This window comes from Triturus cristatus, chromosome 9 (genome assembly GCF_964204655.1).
Source record: "Triturus cristatus chromosome 9, aTriCri1.1, whole genome shotgun sequence".
Lineage (NCBI taxonomy): Eukaryota > Metazoa > Chordata > Amphibia > Caudata > Salamandridae > Triturus > Triturus cristatus.
The window spans coordinates 59,682,647-59,701,162 of record NC_140592.1 but is presented as its reverse complement, the minus strand read 5'-3'; the positions used below and the strand labels follow the sequence as shown (position 1 = coordinate 59,701,162).

The following is an 18,516-nucleotide window of genomic DNA, read 5'->3' as shown; positions in this document are numbered from 1 at the left end:
ATTTCTCTGCTAGATTCTTCTGGTCTTTACATTGAGAAGCCACTACTCTGATTCCTATTGATTTTGTTTTCCTTGAAACATGGAGAGGCTGAAACTTTCATCATATGAGTGCCCATAGTTGCATGTAAATGCACATCACTTAGTTGCTTAGCTGCAGACACCCAATCTGCCTATTTATTGCAATGTTGTTGAGCAGCTCTACTTTGACCTGGGCAGATAAGCGATCGAAGAGAGGAGAGAAGGTGTTTCGTTAGGGCTGGTATTTCAAAAGGGATTAACATGTAATAAATTAGGGAGTGTCTGAGGGGTGAAGATACCAGCTGAGGACATCTCTTCTATGTATATGATATGCTTTGGTGTCTGAGGTTGAGCTTTGAAGTTTACTTGCCGTCTTCTTGCCTTGAAGACTGTTGGCCTGCTCAGAGTAGTACAAGAACTGGACCCAGACTCCCAACAAGTAGGAAGCATGTTTTGTGGGGTCTGGGCCACCAGAGCCAAAACATGGGGGTCCTCTGAAAAAACAGAACACGGCTGGAAGTCTCCACACATTGGGATGACAGTAGACCATACGTTACATGGTGCAGAAATAGAAAGCAGGGAAGAGACTGCTTGAACATTGAGAAAGGGCTCTAACCACCCATGCCAAGAACTGTATGTTTGAAAGAGGCCCAGAGTCATCTGATCTCCTGCTGGCCTCAGGGACACAAAAACAGTGCCAGAAAAACCTCTTGTGTAGTTGACCAGTTGTACCTGGTTTGGCATTGGTCTTTCTGAAGATTCTTTGTTGGAACTTGGACGTCCGTGTCAAAGCAAACTCTCAAACAGAGTGAGCAAGTGTCTAGAATGAAACTCTCCAGTGAAATGTGAGGACTTTGTTGTCAGCACTAAAGACTGAATTTGCAACTTTGAAGGTGGGAGCACCGTCCACTGACTTAGGCAGACTCTGAAGGATTGGAAGAGACTTCTTGGTATGAAGACACAAGTCAGAGACAACCTCACAGACTTTGAGGTTCTGAAGCTGTGAACTGGGCCTGTCTGCACAAGGCCACTGACTCGTTTCCAGCATCTTCGGCTTGACAGAAGGAAAGAAACAGCTGGGAGTCATGCTATGTTTTGAGAGCAGGAGGAATCCTGCAGTGGACACTAGTGAGTATTGTGTAGGAATATTCACTGACTGGCCAGGCAGTGCAGAGAAAAGATGAAGAGTGGAGCTGGAACTACATTCGAAACTCTATCTTTAAAGTAACTGATCCAGAGTTTGTCATTTTGCTGTTATTTTAATGTTAAAATATTTTTTTATTTTACTAAATTGTTTTGGTAGCTTTACTAAGTGGATTCTTGATTAACCTTTTGTATGGATACTTCTGATCCTTAATGCATATTCTCTGATGTTTCCTTTCATCTCGCACTTCAAAGTGGTAGACAGGGCTCTCTTGGAGAAACAGTAGTTGTTTGGCTTCGAGATAGATTTGCACAGTAGGAAATAATTTGCCCCACCGAGAAATCCTGCATCTTACAACTACCCAGCTACACATGACTTGTTCTGCATTCATAAATCTGATGAGATATCCTTCCATAGCCCCAATAAAGGGTAAGGACGCTCTTATTTGTAATTTCTAGTTCTGTGGGCTTCGCCACAGGTTATGCATTGCTGCAGTCTGCTACTTTGCCCTGTAGTCGCTTAACATCAGAGGTTTGATTAATCTTCACACCCACTAGTGTACAGATGATGCACCACACTGAAAAATCCACTGCCTCTGTGGAATGCTCAACGTGCGAATTTTCTCTTCTCTTTTTACTTCTACCTTCCTGCTGTTGTTCTCTCCAACTTTTATATTTCTGTGAATCTTGGAGGTGCCCTGTGCTTTTTTTGGTATTTCTAGAATTAGAATTGCTCAATAAAGTTCTGTCTACAGCCAGGCTTTTAGTTTAATGATTGTAAGGTGAGGTAATGCCATTGGCTTCTGCCAGCTCACTGCAGAGGCAGCCCTCGCACATTCACAAGACATCTTGCCTGCATGACTTTGTTGTCATTTTGGACGACCTAAGCCTCTTCTCATTTTTCAGAAACTAATAATTTCACATGTTAAATAGGCACAACTTAAGTTGTAATTTCTTAATTTTGTATTTATGCTATTGTTTTGCTACTTTAAATAATGTACATCAAATTAGACAAAAATAACGCCTAAGATTAAAAAAATAAAGACATACCTTGAATATATAGATGTATAACAACAGTTTTGCTGCAATGTAGGCTGTTGGCTTAAGGGCTCACAGAATCTTCCATAAGAAGGCTATTTCTGGTTATATTAATGCTGCGAGTATGCCCTTGTATTGTAGAAACTGATTAACAGATTCTGAATTAGTGTTTTATGGTTTATTGCAGATTAACCCTGCAGCCTTTGGCTCAATTTTGCAGTATTTGTACACAGGTAAGAAAGAACTCTTTTAAAATACTCCTGTTAGTGCTGCCTAAAGCAGAACCAACTACTAACCATGACATTGGGGAGAGGATGTGGTGTAATGGCCAGAGCTGCCGACTTTGGCACTGGGGAACCAGGTTCGAGTCTCGGCATCAGCTCAACTTCCTGTGATTCTTGGCAAATCACCTAATCTCCCCGAAAATGAATGTGTCCTAAACTGGTGCTCTTGAAAAGTGCCGGTGTTAATGATTAATTGCCGGGGCTGAGCACCGGAAACCACTGGCTCAAATTAAGCACGGAGTAGACTGGACATCCTTAATGTTTTTGATAAAGTAACACATCTTTTAAACTCTAATTCTGGCCCTAAATTCTCACCAGAGTGGCTTGTTGTTTTTATTTTACAGAACCATTGATGTTCTGAAAGCCCATGCTAGCTGTGCAGTACACCTTGAACTTTATGTAACAGTGGAATTACCCAAATAGGAACTTGGCAGGTGTTTTGAGAGACAACATCAGAAGAAGTAACTCTAATAACACATATTCACATTGGAATTACTTTTCTTCATGTGGGCATAAAAAAATACATGGACAGCCGTGGTGAGGCCAGAGGTTGGGTGAAGGATTAAGGACAGCAGTACTTTTGGGAGAAAAAAAATCAATCTTCGAACCCACCAGCCCCACTTATTGTTTATTATTTAACCCTTGGATGCATTTTTAAAAGTGTTTAGAGGAGGCTTAATTTTAATGTATTGATTAAAAGTCATTGTAATCGTGTAAAGTGTAGCCACTTATTTTGTGGGGGATAATGAGGTATTTGTTACATGCGAGTTGCGACAGATGTGATCCTAGTTGGGTGACATTAAGGTGCAGAATGGTAAACAGCCCTCACAACGAAGCCATCACCCCGCATGCAATTACAACGCGGTCGTTACAACTACCGCGTTGTAACAACGCATACCAATACTCTGCAAGTCGAAACAATGACAAGCGGAGGGGGGAGAAGGTGTTGGATTTTAAATCCAACACCTTCCCTATTGTCCGCACAGACTGGAGTTGGAATAGTAAATTAAACTATTCCAACATCCAGCGCCCCCGTCTGTAAGTCGTTGTTCCGACTTGCAGGGTAATGGTATGCGTTGTTACAACACGGTTGCATGTGGAGTGAAGGCATGCGTGAAAAGGAGGCATATTCGTGCAGAATACCATTTCTTAATCTGTGATTCAGAAGCTAAATAAATTGTTTGGTAGAGATGATTACTAGTCCTGGCCAATGTTCTAAGTAGTTACCTGTGAATACTCATAGGTTTGCAGTTAGGAGTTTGGGCAATGTTTGAATATTCATAGGTTAGTTAGGGTTCTATATTTTCCAAAATGTGTTGCAGAAATTAGTAGATTTGTGTTTGTCTGAACTTGTTGACTCATAGTGATTGAGTAGAAGTGTACTAGATCTTGGTGGGGCTTGAAATGTGTAAAAGAAAAAAGCAACCATTGTGAACATCACATCCAAGTATCGAGAGTTGTTAAACCTAACAGTAGTAAGGAGGAAGCAGTGCTAATGCATGGTCAACAGAGGACTTGAATGGATGGGGCCTGCCTGCCTCTATGACTTAGTAGTTTTGCTTTCTGATGAAATATTGTGTTGAATGTACAATGCAGGTGTGATGTAAGTGGTCAAATGGCATAAGATTTCATGTTACTTCCTCAGGTCGTTTAGATATTGATGTTGAGCATGTAGAAGACTGTAAGCGGCTGGCCAAGCAATGCAGGCTACAAGATCTCATTGATGACCTGGAAGACAAATGTCAAAAAGTCTATGAATTCGGTAAGGTTTTCATATTTATTATGCTGGGATTCCCACTGTAATATAAGAACCCTTGGCCTGATTTAGAGTTGAGTGCCGGTTGGGCATAGTCTGATATGTGCAGAAAGTGCTTAATCCAGAGAAGTACCAGCTAGTGATATGTGCCCCACAGTAGCAAAGTATAGTGGAGCAAGAGTGCCTGACAGATGTTTCAATGACTTAAGCATCTCATCCACAAATGTGAGCATTTTTTATAACCACCCCACTCTACATCAGTCCCGAGTCTAGCTTCATTTGTGATAAACTAGATTTGAAAATAAACCTCAGGATGTTTGAATATTAGCACTTTTAGCACTTCAAAATTCTTTTTTCCATCACTAATGTTAAGCAAGCTGGCAGAGGCGTCTCTTTGTAAGTCATGATATTGAATATCTGTTTCAGGTAGGAGATATAAACTAGGTATTTATCTTGTGAAAATATAGCATTGCATATTTTGCATTCGAAAGATGGAGGGCAGTTTTGCCAATGATTGAGCACCAGCACCTTAACCAAATGGACTTCTTTTCTTTACCATCTATGGTGGATTATGTACACAATTATGTCTTGTAATCTTTTCATCATGAAAATTCCAAGCCAGGTGTATAAAGGACAGGAAACTGCACACGGTTCAACTCTACATTTTTCTTTCTTTCGTTTACAAGAGCATAAATTCATCTTTAATGTCCCTCCTTTAAAGGGCTTGTTTCATGGTCTTTGGTGAAAAAAAAACCAGTTAAACCTGTCAGCTGTACATATAAATAGACGTTAAGAAACCTTAGAAGCAGAACAAACCTCACGGTTCATGAAGCGTTTGATAATGGAACTTTTCAAACTCGCTTTCAGCTGAACTTTCTTCTAATCACTAATCTGAATCAAAGAAATTCTTATAAGATTCCAAATGATCCTATTGAACTCTAACCGTCCCCATCCATGCTTGAAGTAGACTCTTGCATTAAACTTCCGAGTACTTGAAATAACACAAGGTGACATGCAGGGCTCTGCCAAAACTACAAAATAAATAAGGTCATAAATAGAGTACAGTAGAGTTTAGTCGAGCTTCTCTGGCCTAAGCAACCAAAATAGAGTCTGTTTTTAAATTTCATTTATTTACATGATTTGTTGTATCAGGAGAGTAATCACTCAGGGGAGAGGATGTAGCTTACGGCTAGAGCTGTCGACCTCGAAGCTGGGGACCCGGGTTCGAGTTTCGGCAACGACGCTCAACTCCCTTCTGGGCAAATCACTTAATCTCCCCGTGCCTAGCAAAAATGAATGTGTCCATATGTAATGAAACTGGTGCTCATGTAAAGCGATCTGATACCTGATATCTTCGGGTATAGTTTGCGCTGTATAAAAAACCAAAAAAAATCACATTGCCATATCTCCAGCACTTTTAGCCCTGCAGTGGCTCGAGTTGTAACACAATTCTTTTAATACCAATGAATGTATTTGCCATTTTAATGGGTGGCCCTGGATTGAAGGCAAAAATTACATATGTTGACTGAATGCCTTGTGGACTCACACCAATTGTCAGAGGAATTGTAGGGAGAGACTGGCAGAGAAAGGGCATGGAGACATAGAGGTCTCTGTTGTATTGATATATTTCTTTAAGATAAATATTTCTAAATTCTTGTGTAAGTGAAGGAAGGTGGGAAGGGTCTGAAGATGTGATGGGAGAATGGTATTGCTGTTCTGAAATAGCTATTCTCACTGTTTATAGCACTCCTCTGAAAGTTAGTTAAATAAATGAATACATGAGCTGTTAATCAACAGAGTCCTTGCCATTTGTATTAGCTTCATGGTTTGCCCAGATTGACAGTCAAGTCAAAAGTAGGTTTACTGAGACAAATTATTCCCTAAAACCACATGAATAAACACACTTAAGACACCATAAGACAGTTTAAACAATTGCCTAATAATAGCTGATCAGTTTGTCATAATTGTAATGGCATTCATAAATCGACCGAAGGCTATGGTCACATCCAGGTGACACATACAAACTAATGGGCCAATCGCCACTATCCGTTCCCAAGTACCATATTTTTAATAAACAGGTTTAAGAAACGTTTTGCAAATATCAATGAATAAAAAGTAAGGTCATTAAAATGTATAATAAGGTGCATTTACCATTGTGAAAATTGAGGCTTTTTAAATTATTCCCTTGTGTTTTCTGATTGAGAACAGTCCTTGCTAAAGTAAAAAGGGTTGCATGTTAATCAAAATTTTACGATGCAGTGCCTTAAATTGTAGTCGATAAGCTTATGGGAATGTTTTTAGTGTTAACGTTATTGACTGGTTCTTCCATAGGTATTCCATGTCACAATTCTTTGATAATATAGCAGTAATATATTTTAATTCCGTTTCACTGGGAAACGGATCCCATGATTTTATATTACCAATGATTTGGATTTTTTCTTTACACTGCTTTATTAGCTTAATTAACAAAAAGGCGAATTCTCTCGTAGTTTTAAGCTTCAAACCAACAAAGGTATGAAACATTATCTGGGTTTTCATCCTGGGTCAATTTATTAAAAAATCGCAGTTGACGTATTTCAGCCATGTCATGCTATGAGGTCTGGCTAAAATCGTACCTAATGGCCTGAATCACGAACTCTTTGTGCTAATTTCATACTCTGTTTAAAGTGGTACTGTCCAAACTTTCCCAGCAAGTATTGGGATTCAGTAATAAAACTTCTGATCCATAAGGCACCATAGTTGGAGTTTTTAAAAATACTGCAGTCAAAAGGGCTGCTAATGAGTAACCTCCATATTTCCTATTGAATCTCACTAATGCCAAAATCACACCTCAATATTTATACATTTTGACCTCTTCTATTCATTCTTTTGTTTTTTTAAATATTTGATAGAGACGTCTAGCTGCAGATTCCTTAGAATTATCCCCAAGTGGCAGACTGGTTCCAGACATTTTTCTACAGCAGTACCTCTGCATGTCAGAAGAGGGCGTCGAGCGACTCCGAAACTACATCGTCCACTAGATGTGACATCATTAGAGTCCATATAAACCCTCCCCTAATGCGCTGACTTCAGTTTCTTCCTTTCTTCGCTTCCATGTGGATCTGGGAAGCGGTCTGTGAGAAGCTGGCCTGGTATATGATGTCTACTAATGTAAGTGGGCACCTTGCACCAGTCAAGACAACCCTTATGGTGATTTAAGAGGTCTTAGACAACCTTAGAAAGCTCTCTAAGTGGTAGCTGTGGAGAGCAGCCTTCAGGCTTAGTCCAGAAGGAGTGTAGAGCAGCTTGTTTAACTAGAATGCAATCTTATAGTATAGATTAAGTGAAAAAGAACCACACCAAGTATTTATAAAAAAATATGTATTTATTCTACAATACTGTCTAGAATGTTCAAGTATCTCCAACACAGAGATAAACACAATGTACATAATACTTTAGCAAAGAAACACAGTAAATAATGTGAAATACACAGTGGCCCCAGGGGGATCCAAACCATATACTAAGAAAGTGGTATAAGAACCATAAGTCGAATCAGGATGATTTCGAGAGAACGTAGAATCGCTGGGGACCCACAGAACCACCCAAGGTAAGGGATAGGGACCCCACAGAGAGCGTGCACAGTGTGAGTACACAACTGCATGCTCCGTACAATTCAATGTGCAAGTCGCGGTTGGATTTTTAAAGATTAGGGACCCTTCCCAACGAACCTTGAAGAAACCCCTTGGGAGCTAGAAGGTTGGAGAGCCACCCCACCTGTGGATACCCTAGTACCCACGCTACCTACACCAGGGAAGCCGGGTGCATACGTGTGAAATGGTTTTGGAAACCGCAGTCGAGCCCAAAGGAGGACTTCAGGAAAGTACCGCTGCTGGACGAGGAGAAAGTGTCTGGGGGAACCCACACAGGAAGTCAAAAAGGTGCACAGTTGGGACCAGCAAGGTCCCGGGGACTCGCAACAGCACGGGAGTCAGGGCAGGCCCCGAGCAATCAGGGAAGTCCAAGAAAAAAAAAGATGACCCTCAAATGGACCCAAAGGCCAGAGATACAGGAGTCGCAAGAAGACCTCGAGCAGCTCACCAAAAGAGGAGGCCACGGTGCCCACGAGGCGATGTGGCTGAAGATCTTGGTGGAAGAAGTTGCCGGAGGTTGGGGCTACTTGAACCCCAATGCACTTGTCGCAAAGTTGCCAACAAGCATATGCACTTGCAAAAGTACGCGGTGGACAGGGATTTGGGTAATGCGGCCCCCACGAGGGATTCTGACCTTAAACTTGGTGAGACGACAGCTCGGGCCTCGAGGGACGTAGAAACCCACCACCTGTGTTGTTGAACCCTTTGTAGTCCGCAGGAGCTCAGGATCAGCAGACTGGTCAATAGTGTTGAGGTGCCTGCGAATGGAGGGAAGTGCCTCCTTCACTCCAAGGAAGATTCCTTCAAGTGTCTTTGATGCTCCACAGGTCCTGCACGGATCCTGTATGGTGCACAGGCACAGACGATGCAGCAGACTGAAAGGGAGATGAAGTCAGGCCCAAACGAAGTCCAGCGTGCCCAGATGGTAGAAGTGCATTGGTTTCAGTTCTGAATCTTATCCCATGACAAATCTAGGGACCTACACCCAGGTAAGCCCTTAAGTACCCTAGGGAAAGGGTTGGGAAGATTCAGGGGGCCCTTCCAGGGGAGGGTCTGGACAGGGGGTAGATTACTCCCATGTCCTTTGTCCAGTTTCACGCCAGAGCGGGAGCCAACGACTCCCAGAACTGGTTTTTTACTGGGCTATGCACAGGGACACCAAATGTGCCCCTCATGCAGACTTCCAGGTGTTGGCAAGCGCACCCACCTGGTCCCAATACACTAAATCCTGTCTGAGAGGTGGCCACACCTCCCTGTGACAGGATGCCTATTGTTCCACCTTCCTCTGTTCGTGCTTGGCTCAGCAGCAGGAGGGTAGAAATGTGTCTCTGGTCGGCAGCAACCATTTTGTGCTGTCCGGGACTAGAAGATTGGCACAGGGAACACTGAGAGCCTACGGAGGGCTCTGCCAGTGATACCAAACATGATAGGATTCGTTGCAGCCATTTTCGAGATGGTCATCGCATAATTACGCGGTGCCCCTCTTTATAGTGTATGGCTACTTCACTGACAACTCGTGAGAATGGACTCCGTAGGCTGCAGGGGTGCCCTTCTCATGTAGGGGCACCCTCTCACTTAGAACCAAGCTCCCTGCCTTCCGGATTGCAAAGGCCTGCTATAGGGGTGACTTATAGGTTTTAAGTGCAGTGACCCTTCGATATAGTAAACCTATATCTTAAGTAAGTGGTGCATGTACAAACTTACACAGGCTGCAATGGCAGGCCTGTAGATCCATTTTGAATGGCCTCTCATGGGTGGCAAAATACATGCTTCAGTCCATGGGAGACCTCTTAGGTATCTATGCCCTGGGTACATGGGTACCATATACTAGGGACTTATAAGGGTACCCCAGTATCCAATCTGGTATGTACCTAGGTACTCAACAAAACAGTTTAGGGAGAAAGCAGATAGACGGGGTCCTGATTAGCAGGATCCCAGTCAGACTTGTCAAAGTACAGCTTAGCACCAGGCAAACAGTGGGGGTGACCATGCAGAAGGAGCCAACCTTCCTACACGGTCCCTTTGGCCATTTTGGCCTACCATGACGAAACAGTGTGCTTTTTCTAGAGATCTTCGAGGTCTACAATGTCAACCCCGCACCTGCATCCTATTTGCATGTGGTGACTAGGCACACACCCTGACTCCGAACCGTGCAGCTTATGTCTTGAGCTTCAGTCATCAACGTGGCAGGTGCACCACGTGATGCTGTTGACAACGCGGTGGTCGATGGCCCCTCGTTGGTCGCGGTCTCTTCTTCCTCCGGGGAACGCTCGAGGGCCAGATCCCGATTTTGGAGTTGGAGCAAGAATCTGGGACACGCCTTCTGGTGTTTTCCAGCGCCAAGGCGACTGGCTCAGATGAGGGAGCACTATCTCTCCCTCCATGCCATTTATGGCTCTCAATCTCCCTCTGGTGTGCTTCTCGGCCCTGGGAAGGTCAGTGAGGCCTCGACCGACTACAGACCAGCGGGACCTCCTTCAGTGTCAGCAGAGCCCTTCAAATCTGTGATCGACTCCTTCTCCGCTCCGGTGCACAGCCCCTCCGGGTTCCCACCTGTGACCCCTCTATTGGATCCACCGGTGCCGACAGAATGTGGTCTGATAGACAATAGAGCTTACATAGTGAAAAACCTGATTTGAAATCTAAGGTCTGAACCTTCTACCTCAAAATGCACAGATTTGGCAGTTGACTGGTAGTTCATTTTCCTATAAAGTTAGGGTCCCTGAATACAGAATGCTGGCCTTTTTTTGGAACACTTGAAGTGTCTAACATCTTTTCTTCTAACCCCTCATTTTTGGGAGCAAGTTCTTTTGGAATTTTTATTCTACAGACATTATGCCTTTGAAAATGACCCTCATTGATTGTTTATCTTGTGCCTTCCTTATCGCTGCACTGTGTAATTGTCTGAAATGTCCAGGACATTCAGAGCCTGTGCACTAGGATCTCAGAACATGGAAAAGGCCAGTTGAGCTGCTGTTTCCATTTCTGTGCTTTTAGATACTACTTTGGGCCTTCATCAGAAGTACTCCAGAAAAGATGCAGATAACATTTATCACTGCAATCCTTTCTTGCTACATGGACATCAACAAGATCCCCAAAGAGGGAAAGTATCTCTGGACTGTTAAATAAGAATTCCAGATGCTTCTACTGGATGGAGGTGGCTAGTCTCTACACAGCATTGAGGTTACTGACAGGAAGCAAGAGACCAGCATGGAAAAGAGTTTTTCAAAATAAACCCTTGCCCAATCAAGAAATTTTATGTTCTTGTAAGCAATAAAGAATTCAAACAATGCCTGCAAATAGCCGTGCAGAGTAATATTGATTACACCCGTATTCCCTCATACAATGACGTTTGGTTGCTAGGGGACACCCAGCACAACACAAAGGCGAAAGAAAACTGAGGGATTATGGCAGGTAGTGACTGCCTCTCAGGGAAGCATGTAGATTTCCTGAGTCCACCTGATAGCTAGATGGATCCAGCAATAATGTGCATGCAGGCTGTTTCTCTTAGAAGAAAGGATGAAGACAACATGGGAATCACAATTTTGCGCAGACTAATTTTGTCCTCCAATTAAATCAATCAGCTTGCTCAGATCAACCATGTGTGCACAGTGGAAAGAGAGAGCCAAAGGACCCCCAGTTATGGGTTACTACACAGATTTTACAGGCGACCCACTGATAGGCACTCTCCCCTACAGAGAAACAGGCAATCTTATCTCAAGGGCCCAGGCCATTTCACCATTGTTGTCGTACCTCGTCGGTTAGGTGCAGTGCTGAATTTGTGCCAGTATTTGCTGGTGCTTAGCACCCGCACTTATTTCTAAACACTTGCACTTAATCAAGACAGTGCCATAAAACATTTGATTGGGGTGCATCGTTATCTTTTGTGTTGAGACCCTCACAGGTGAGTAGCGTGCTTTATAAATCCCTGATTGATTGATTGATCATTGTTTCCCTTTGTAAACGTGACATCCCACTTTGCATGTGGTAGTAGCAACATTTTGGACATCTGTTTTCCTGGTGGATAATATTCTGGTGCTGATTGGACCATGAAAAGGAAGCAAGAAGGAGACTCCTCCAAGTCTTTTTGTAAGGCACCATCAATAATCTGTCCTGTTCTCCAACACTCTGTTGAAACCTGCCAAGTTGTGTTCCTTAATGGTTTGTACCATTCCTTTCTCCGCCCGCCTTTGTGTTGCTCACCCGCCTTCGTGTTGCTCACCCGCCTTTCTGATTTGTCCTCCCCTCCCGGCTGCCTCTCCCTGATCCTCTTTGTTCCCTCAATGTTGGGCTTGTGACACAGGCCGGGGAGCTCATAGTGGCTTGCTGCCAGAGATACCTCTCGTCTGTGGACATTATGAAAGGGAGGTATCTATCTACCCCTGCTAATACAAAATAACATCCACGCAACATATTGTAACCATTCTTTTTCTAATATTTAATTGTGATGTTATTTATTGATGCTGTTTGAATTTGAGTTAACTGGGGTCTTTCAGAGTGTTTTAGCTTATTTTAATGCTTTCCTTGCAGTGTCTTCCAAGCCTGGAACATGTGTGAAAGTTCTGACAGTTGAACCTCTGGATAATGGTCGGCTGCAGGAAGACCTGGCTATCTTAGCAGACTGCGCGCTGCCAGCTGAACTCAGGGTAGGGGTTTTGCCTTCCCTCTTTCTGCTGGTCCTTTTCATCAAACTACTAGTTCAAAGTCTGGAAGGATTCACTGTCCAAACCTGGTGCGTTTTATATAAAAGGATATTATCCGATTCCCCGACCTTATTCCTTGATTTCTTTCACACCATGTCTTTTTCATTAAACATATGTTTGTGTAACTGTTCCTTTATCACATTCTTATTTTTTACTCTTTCTTGTGCTGATGACTTGGGACACTTATTTTAGGACCCACTTGGAAAAGCCTGCATGTGAAATTAGTTTTTTAAATCCTCCTTTGATGAAATGGCCTCCCTTACTATATGCTTTGGCCAGCTTAGCACTGAAAATGGACTGCCTTGAGACTGCTGTAGACAGCAAGGATCTTTTGGAGGGCTGCTGAACCATACCAAATCTCTTTTTAGTGTCAAGAAGCAGAAAAGGAGAGGTGGAGACATGTTGATTTAGCATCTTTTTTTTACTCCACATTGTAGTTGTGCCGATTAAGACCACTCTACAAATTATATTCACAGAGATGCAAACCTGCCAAGTGTACTCTAATCTGACAATACCAGTATGTAGTGTAGTTGATAGTCTTTTGATCCTACTGACCGTCACTGGTATTTATTCTTTCCTAAAATAACGTTAGCATAAGCTCCGAGAGCACAGGCTTTGCTGTGAAACGCCAGACCAATTAATTCCTAATTTACCTGTTCTAGATGCATCCTTGACATGGTGGCTCATGCTCCTGGACAACTGGTAGGATAAATAAAAATTTGCAAGATGTTTGTACCATAGAGAAATTGATTGTATGCTTAGTCTATTGAACTTATGGCTAAGGATGCCTCAGTGGGTATTGGGATCAGCTGTCAAACCAGAGTGATAGGTTTATGATCTCATTCAGAATTCTGTTTGGAAAGCCTGATTTTGCCAGCTTTGCCCAAAAGCTGGCAAAATGTTGATGGAATGGAGCGGGTTTTTTTAAGTCAAGAAAGCAAGCATGTAAGGTAGTGTTTGTCTGGATTGCTATGTGTATTAATAAACTTGGGGCCTGATTATGAGTTGGGTTGTTAATTCCCACCTGTACAGGAGCCCTTGTTTACGCACAGGTTGGAATTACAAGTTGGTAAGTATTTAACGCATCCGATAATTATTGATGAGTTAACTATCTCAAACTTCGTTAAATTTCGGAAATTTAACGGGGGAAAACCATACGGTATTTATGGTATCATGTGGATTTTGGTGCATTAAACACCACATTTGGCATGTTATTTCCCATCAGCTCATAATAGGTGCTGTTTGTTGCACTCAATAAATACAATAAATACCATACCCGTGGTATTGTTATTTATCATATACGATAAATACCACCTATACACTTAATCAGGGCCTTAGTGTCATGATGTTATTGAGGGTACTGCATTTGTTCCTAAAACCAGTCTGAAGCCAAGGGATTATTGATTTCTCATCAGCCGACATTTTTAAATCTTCCAAAATTGGGCTTGCATAATATTTGGTTAAAACATCTACAATTATGATCAGTCTGTAGTTGGTCGGAACATGATGACTTCATATTTTTTTTAAGTGGGTACAAGTGCACACCCATGCCAACAGGCGGGAACATGGCCCTCCTTGTAACAAGCATTAAAGATCTTTTATACGTTTTGACCATTCTTCAAGATTAGATTGTCCCTGGAGCTGGACCGTTTATTTTTTATGTTTTTGTTTTAATTTTGAGCATCTGAGATGAAGAGGACTACTTATATTGTGATTTTTATTGTGTTTGTAAAAAAATCAGGTTCTTTGGTCTTAAATCGTCCTCGACGCTTGTGGTGTTATTCCTTTCACTGCCTCAAGATTTTTTATACATATATAAAGTTTTAACAAATTTTACCCATTTCTCGGAAAGTGCCGTTGTTGCTGCCTGTTTGTAGATTATTTCATGAAACTTTGTTTATGTAAGACCAAAAGTTTTTATTGTTTTTAGAAAAACATTCTGTAGACAAATCCATTATTGTTTTTCATGTGATCTTTTTGCATCCCAAATGCTTTTCTTATATTCCTTCCTTAGAGCTCTTTGTTCTGTGTGAGGTTTATCTGAGTTGGTCATCTCCTTTTAACTGTAACTTTTGTTAGATATTTCCTTTTTTTTATCTTCTAAGATCCAAGGAATAAGAGGTGTTTTTAACTTCACCCTTTTGCTGGTTCTGATGTATTTTTGGTAATAATTAATTTTTAAGTTATTTTTTTTTAAACAAAGTTTATTACGTTTTGGACATGTATATCCACATCCATTGCACAATTATACCTGTATACATAATGCTACATCCTGTGGCAATACATAAATGCAATAGATTGTGCTCCACGATTGTGCATACTTATGTTGACCAGTGCATGTATTATACAACAAGAATAAATTGGTGTCTTGCGTGACCGTGCCCAACAACTCCCCCCCCCCCCTCCCCCCCCCGGTTTGGCTCACCACTTGGCTAGTTACATGATTGTGATTACCGTAAACTCCATTGCGATGTTACATCCAGATTGGCACAACTTGGGGTTGTGTATTTTCGGCTGCATTTGTCCAGGCTTATACTTTGTTATCCGATTCCATTAACCGTAAGGGGATATGGGTGGCATATATCACTTTACTGTATGGGAGGGTCCCTATTTTTAAAGGATTCCAACATCATGTCCCATTCCATGGAAATTGGCGTTTTCCTCAGGCCTCTATATTCCTCCCTGTGTATAATTGCACTCTCCGCCCTCCCCCATCGGGCAACCTCCTCATGCCAGCTTGGTATGTTAGGTGGCAAAGCTGATTTCCACTGCATGGTAATAGATCTCTTTGCAATGATTATGACCAAATTGGCAAATATCATTTGCACCTTCTGGGTCTTAGTATGGCGATGTAAGCCTACTATGCAGCTCTCTGCTGTGTCCCAATTAGTAGTCCCCGCTATCGTCCCTATTATGACCGCCACTTGAGCCCAGAAAGCGGCGAGGCGTGGGCATGCCCATACCGTGTGTTAACTCGGCGTCTCGAGTGTGGCATCTAGGACATTTTGCTTGTCCTTCAGGCTGCATTTTATTTATTTAGTGGGTGTGGCGTGAGGTAAGCCCCATGTAGTATCATATATTGAATGAATTTGATGTTGCGTGAAACTTTTTTGGGGTATTCCAGCATAAGTCCCACTCCTTATCCTGCATCTCCCTACCTAAAACTTCAGCCCATTTCTCCCTTAGTCGTGCAAGGAGTATTGTTGCATGTGTTTGAATGCTGCAGTAGAGCCACCTGATCAGATGGCGGCCATTGTCCAGTAGATATAGGGCATGAACAAGTTTGTGTGTAGGGGGTTCAGTGTTAGGTGTCCAGTGTTGTCTGATGTATCTAGTTATGTTTACGTGCAGGAGGAACAGGGATCCAGGGACTCCTTGTCTGTGAGTAAAGTCCTCGTGGTTCAGCAGCATTCCATCAGCGAACAGTGTCCCTATTGTTGTCACCCCTTCACTTTCCCACTTGTATATGCGGCGTTTAGTGACTAATCCTGTGGTGGTGGGGCGACCCAGCAGTGGGATGTTCGGGGCGTATGGGACTATTCGGTTAGTGTATTGCAGTGCTCTCCTCAAGTAGTTGAGAGCTATTTTCAGTAATAGTGGGGCTGTTGGTGGAATTTTGTTTTGGGGCAGTAATAAGGTGTGCAGCTTTCCCTGGGATAATACTAGAGGTGCAAGTCCTATTTCGTGTAAGTTGCATCCATCAAGCCAGTATGCAACCCATTGAAGCTGGCTGGCGAAGAGATATGCTCGGAAGTCTGGAGCACCCATACCCCCTTTATCTGTCCCCAACTGCAACTTGGGAAGCCCCACCCTTCTGCGGCCCTTTCCCCATATTAAATCAGATAGTAGAGTGTTCAAGACTGCAAAAACGGAAGCTGGGATCACTATTGGAAGGTTGGTGAAGTAGTAAAGCAACCGCGGAAGCATGACCATTTTAGAAATTGCTATTCGGCACTCCACCAGTATAGGGAGGGATGTCCAGAATGCTATTTGGTTGCGGAGGGCAGAGATTGCTTTCTGAAGACTACCATCAAGCAGGTCTTGTGGTGTCCTTTATATTTGGATGCCTTGATATTTAAAGGTGGTTGGTGCGACTTGAAAATTATAAAGTCTGAATGGTATTGTTGGTGGATACTGTTCATTTTTATAAAAGAAGGCGGCGCACAATTTGGTCTTGTTTATGTCGAGTCCTGAAATTTGTTCGAAATGTGTAAATATGCAGGTAGTGCATATAGTGATAGTATGTGTGTGGTCTGACCAATGCCGATGCTCTTTTCTACTGTCTCTTTGCGGAGCTTTATCGCAGGGGTTCAAGTGCTAGCACAAATAGGAGTGCAGCTAATGGGAAGCCTTGATGTGTGCCTCTGCATACGGGTAGGATTGTGATACATGTGACCCAGTGCAGGTTCTTGCAGTTGGCATTGAATAAGCAGTTTAACCTATCGTAAGTATGCAGGGGGCATACCGAACCTGGTAAGCACTGTCTGCATGTATTCCCAGTTAAGACTGTCAAAGGCCTGTCGCAGTTCTAGGGAGATGCAACCTGCTCCGGTTTGGTCCTCCGAAGTAGTGTAAATGATCTGATAGAGACGCCGTATATTCAGGGAGGTACTGCGGCCAGGCACAAAATCGCATTGGTTCGTGTGTATAAGTTGTGGTAGGAAGGGGAGTAATCGACGGGCCAGTATCTCGCTTAGTATTTTGTATTTGATGTTTAAAAGCGATAATGGTCGCCTAAGATGGCTTTGGGGTCCCTGCTGGGTTTGGGGAGGGAGGGAACTAGTGCTTGCATTGTTGTGGGGGGAAGGTCTAGCATCTGTCTGCCACTTGCAACCTGTTTATGGGAGCTGGTAAACCTATCCCATAGTATAAAACATGCAACCCCAGAGAGTTCCTGAAGTTGATGCCTCTATCCTTTCCCATATAGCTGTTCACCCTGTGATTTCTTTTTTGAGCCATCCTGTGTAGGTGCTTAAATTATGTTTAGGAGTTGTTTCTTGGACTAAGAAAGTACATTATGTTGTGCCTTGCTGCCCTACTTTCGCGTAAGAAAATAACCTATTGTTGATAAAGACACATTTTTCTGAATGGCCACTGTATTTATTAGATCTAATTAACAGTATAATACAGTGTATACGTTGCAGACCTGCAAAGGTTTAAAACCCATTTGACTGACTTGTATTTTGCTGTAGGATATGCTAAGAGCACGTCAGAGACAATATCAAGCTGAGGTTGCTCTGCAGAAAAAGGTCATTCTTGAGTAGCACCAAAGCATTCTATCAGTGTATTTGAAGGTTTCATATCGGGTAGTTCTACAGCGCTCATGCAGCTATGGAGAGGTATCGGTAAGGATAGGTGTGCCATGCCGGTCGAGGGGTAGCAGCTGGAACTATCAGCACAGACTAGAGTCACTGACCACATTGACTGAGGTGCTAATTTAATGCATTGATGCTTGGTTGAGTTGTAGGCTTGCTACCCGTATGTTTACAACTGCATATCTAGTCCTAGCCAATCAGGCACTCGAGTCTTGTTTCCTCTGGAAAGGGAGAATACCCTACAGTTTTTACCATGCAGTTGACTGAGTGTGGCCGTTTTTTATTGTGTGTGAGTGAGTGAGAAAAGACAACCTAGTTATGTCATTCCAAACTTCGGTTGGTCATGGGAAGTGGATGGCTTGAAGTGTGACCTGTACCCAAAACCAAATGCCTTTCGTATAGTATGGCCTCTCTAATATTGTATGTCTTGCACATACATGTGACTTTCCGTTATTCTTGTACAGCCTAATGTAGTTAGGAGTGGTTTTGCTACTTTCTTAAAATTAACATTTCCCTATGTTTTACTACATTAAAATGGCTGGTCATTCAAAGTGGAGTATGGGAAGGTTAGCCACGAAGGATGCCACCTATAAAAGGTACCTCAGTATTTGTAGATCCTACAACTTAATA

The 18,516-nt window shown here is 42.7% G+C and overlaps 1 protein-coding gene across 1 annotated transcript in view; it reads left to right on the top strand.

Moving 5' to 3' along the window:
- ABTB1 (ankyrin repeat and BTB domain containing 1) overlaps nucleotides 1-18,516 on the top strand; it is a 190,151-nt gene that overhangs the window by 60,225 nt on the left and 111,410 nt on the right. The window contains exons 6-8 of the mRNA XM_085624404.1: nucleotides 2,387-2,432; nucleotides 4,129-4,245; nucleotides 12,399-12,514. Coding sequence (XP_085480530.1) covers nucleotides 2,387-2,432; nucleotides 4,129-4,245; nucleotides 12,399-12,514 — 279 coding nt within the window. The remainder of the gene's footprint in view (nucleotides 1-2,386; nucleotides 2,433-4,128; nucleotides 4,246-12,398; nucleotides 12,515-18,516) is intronic.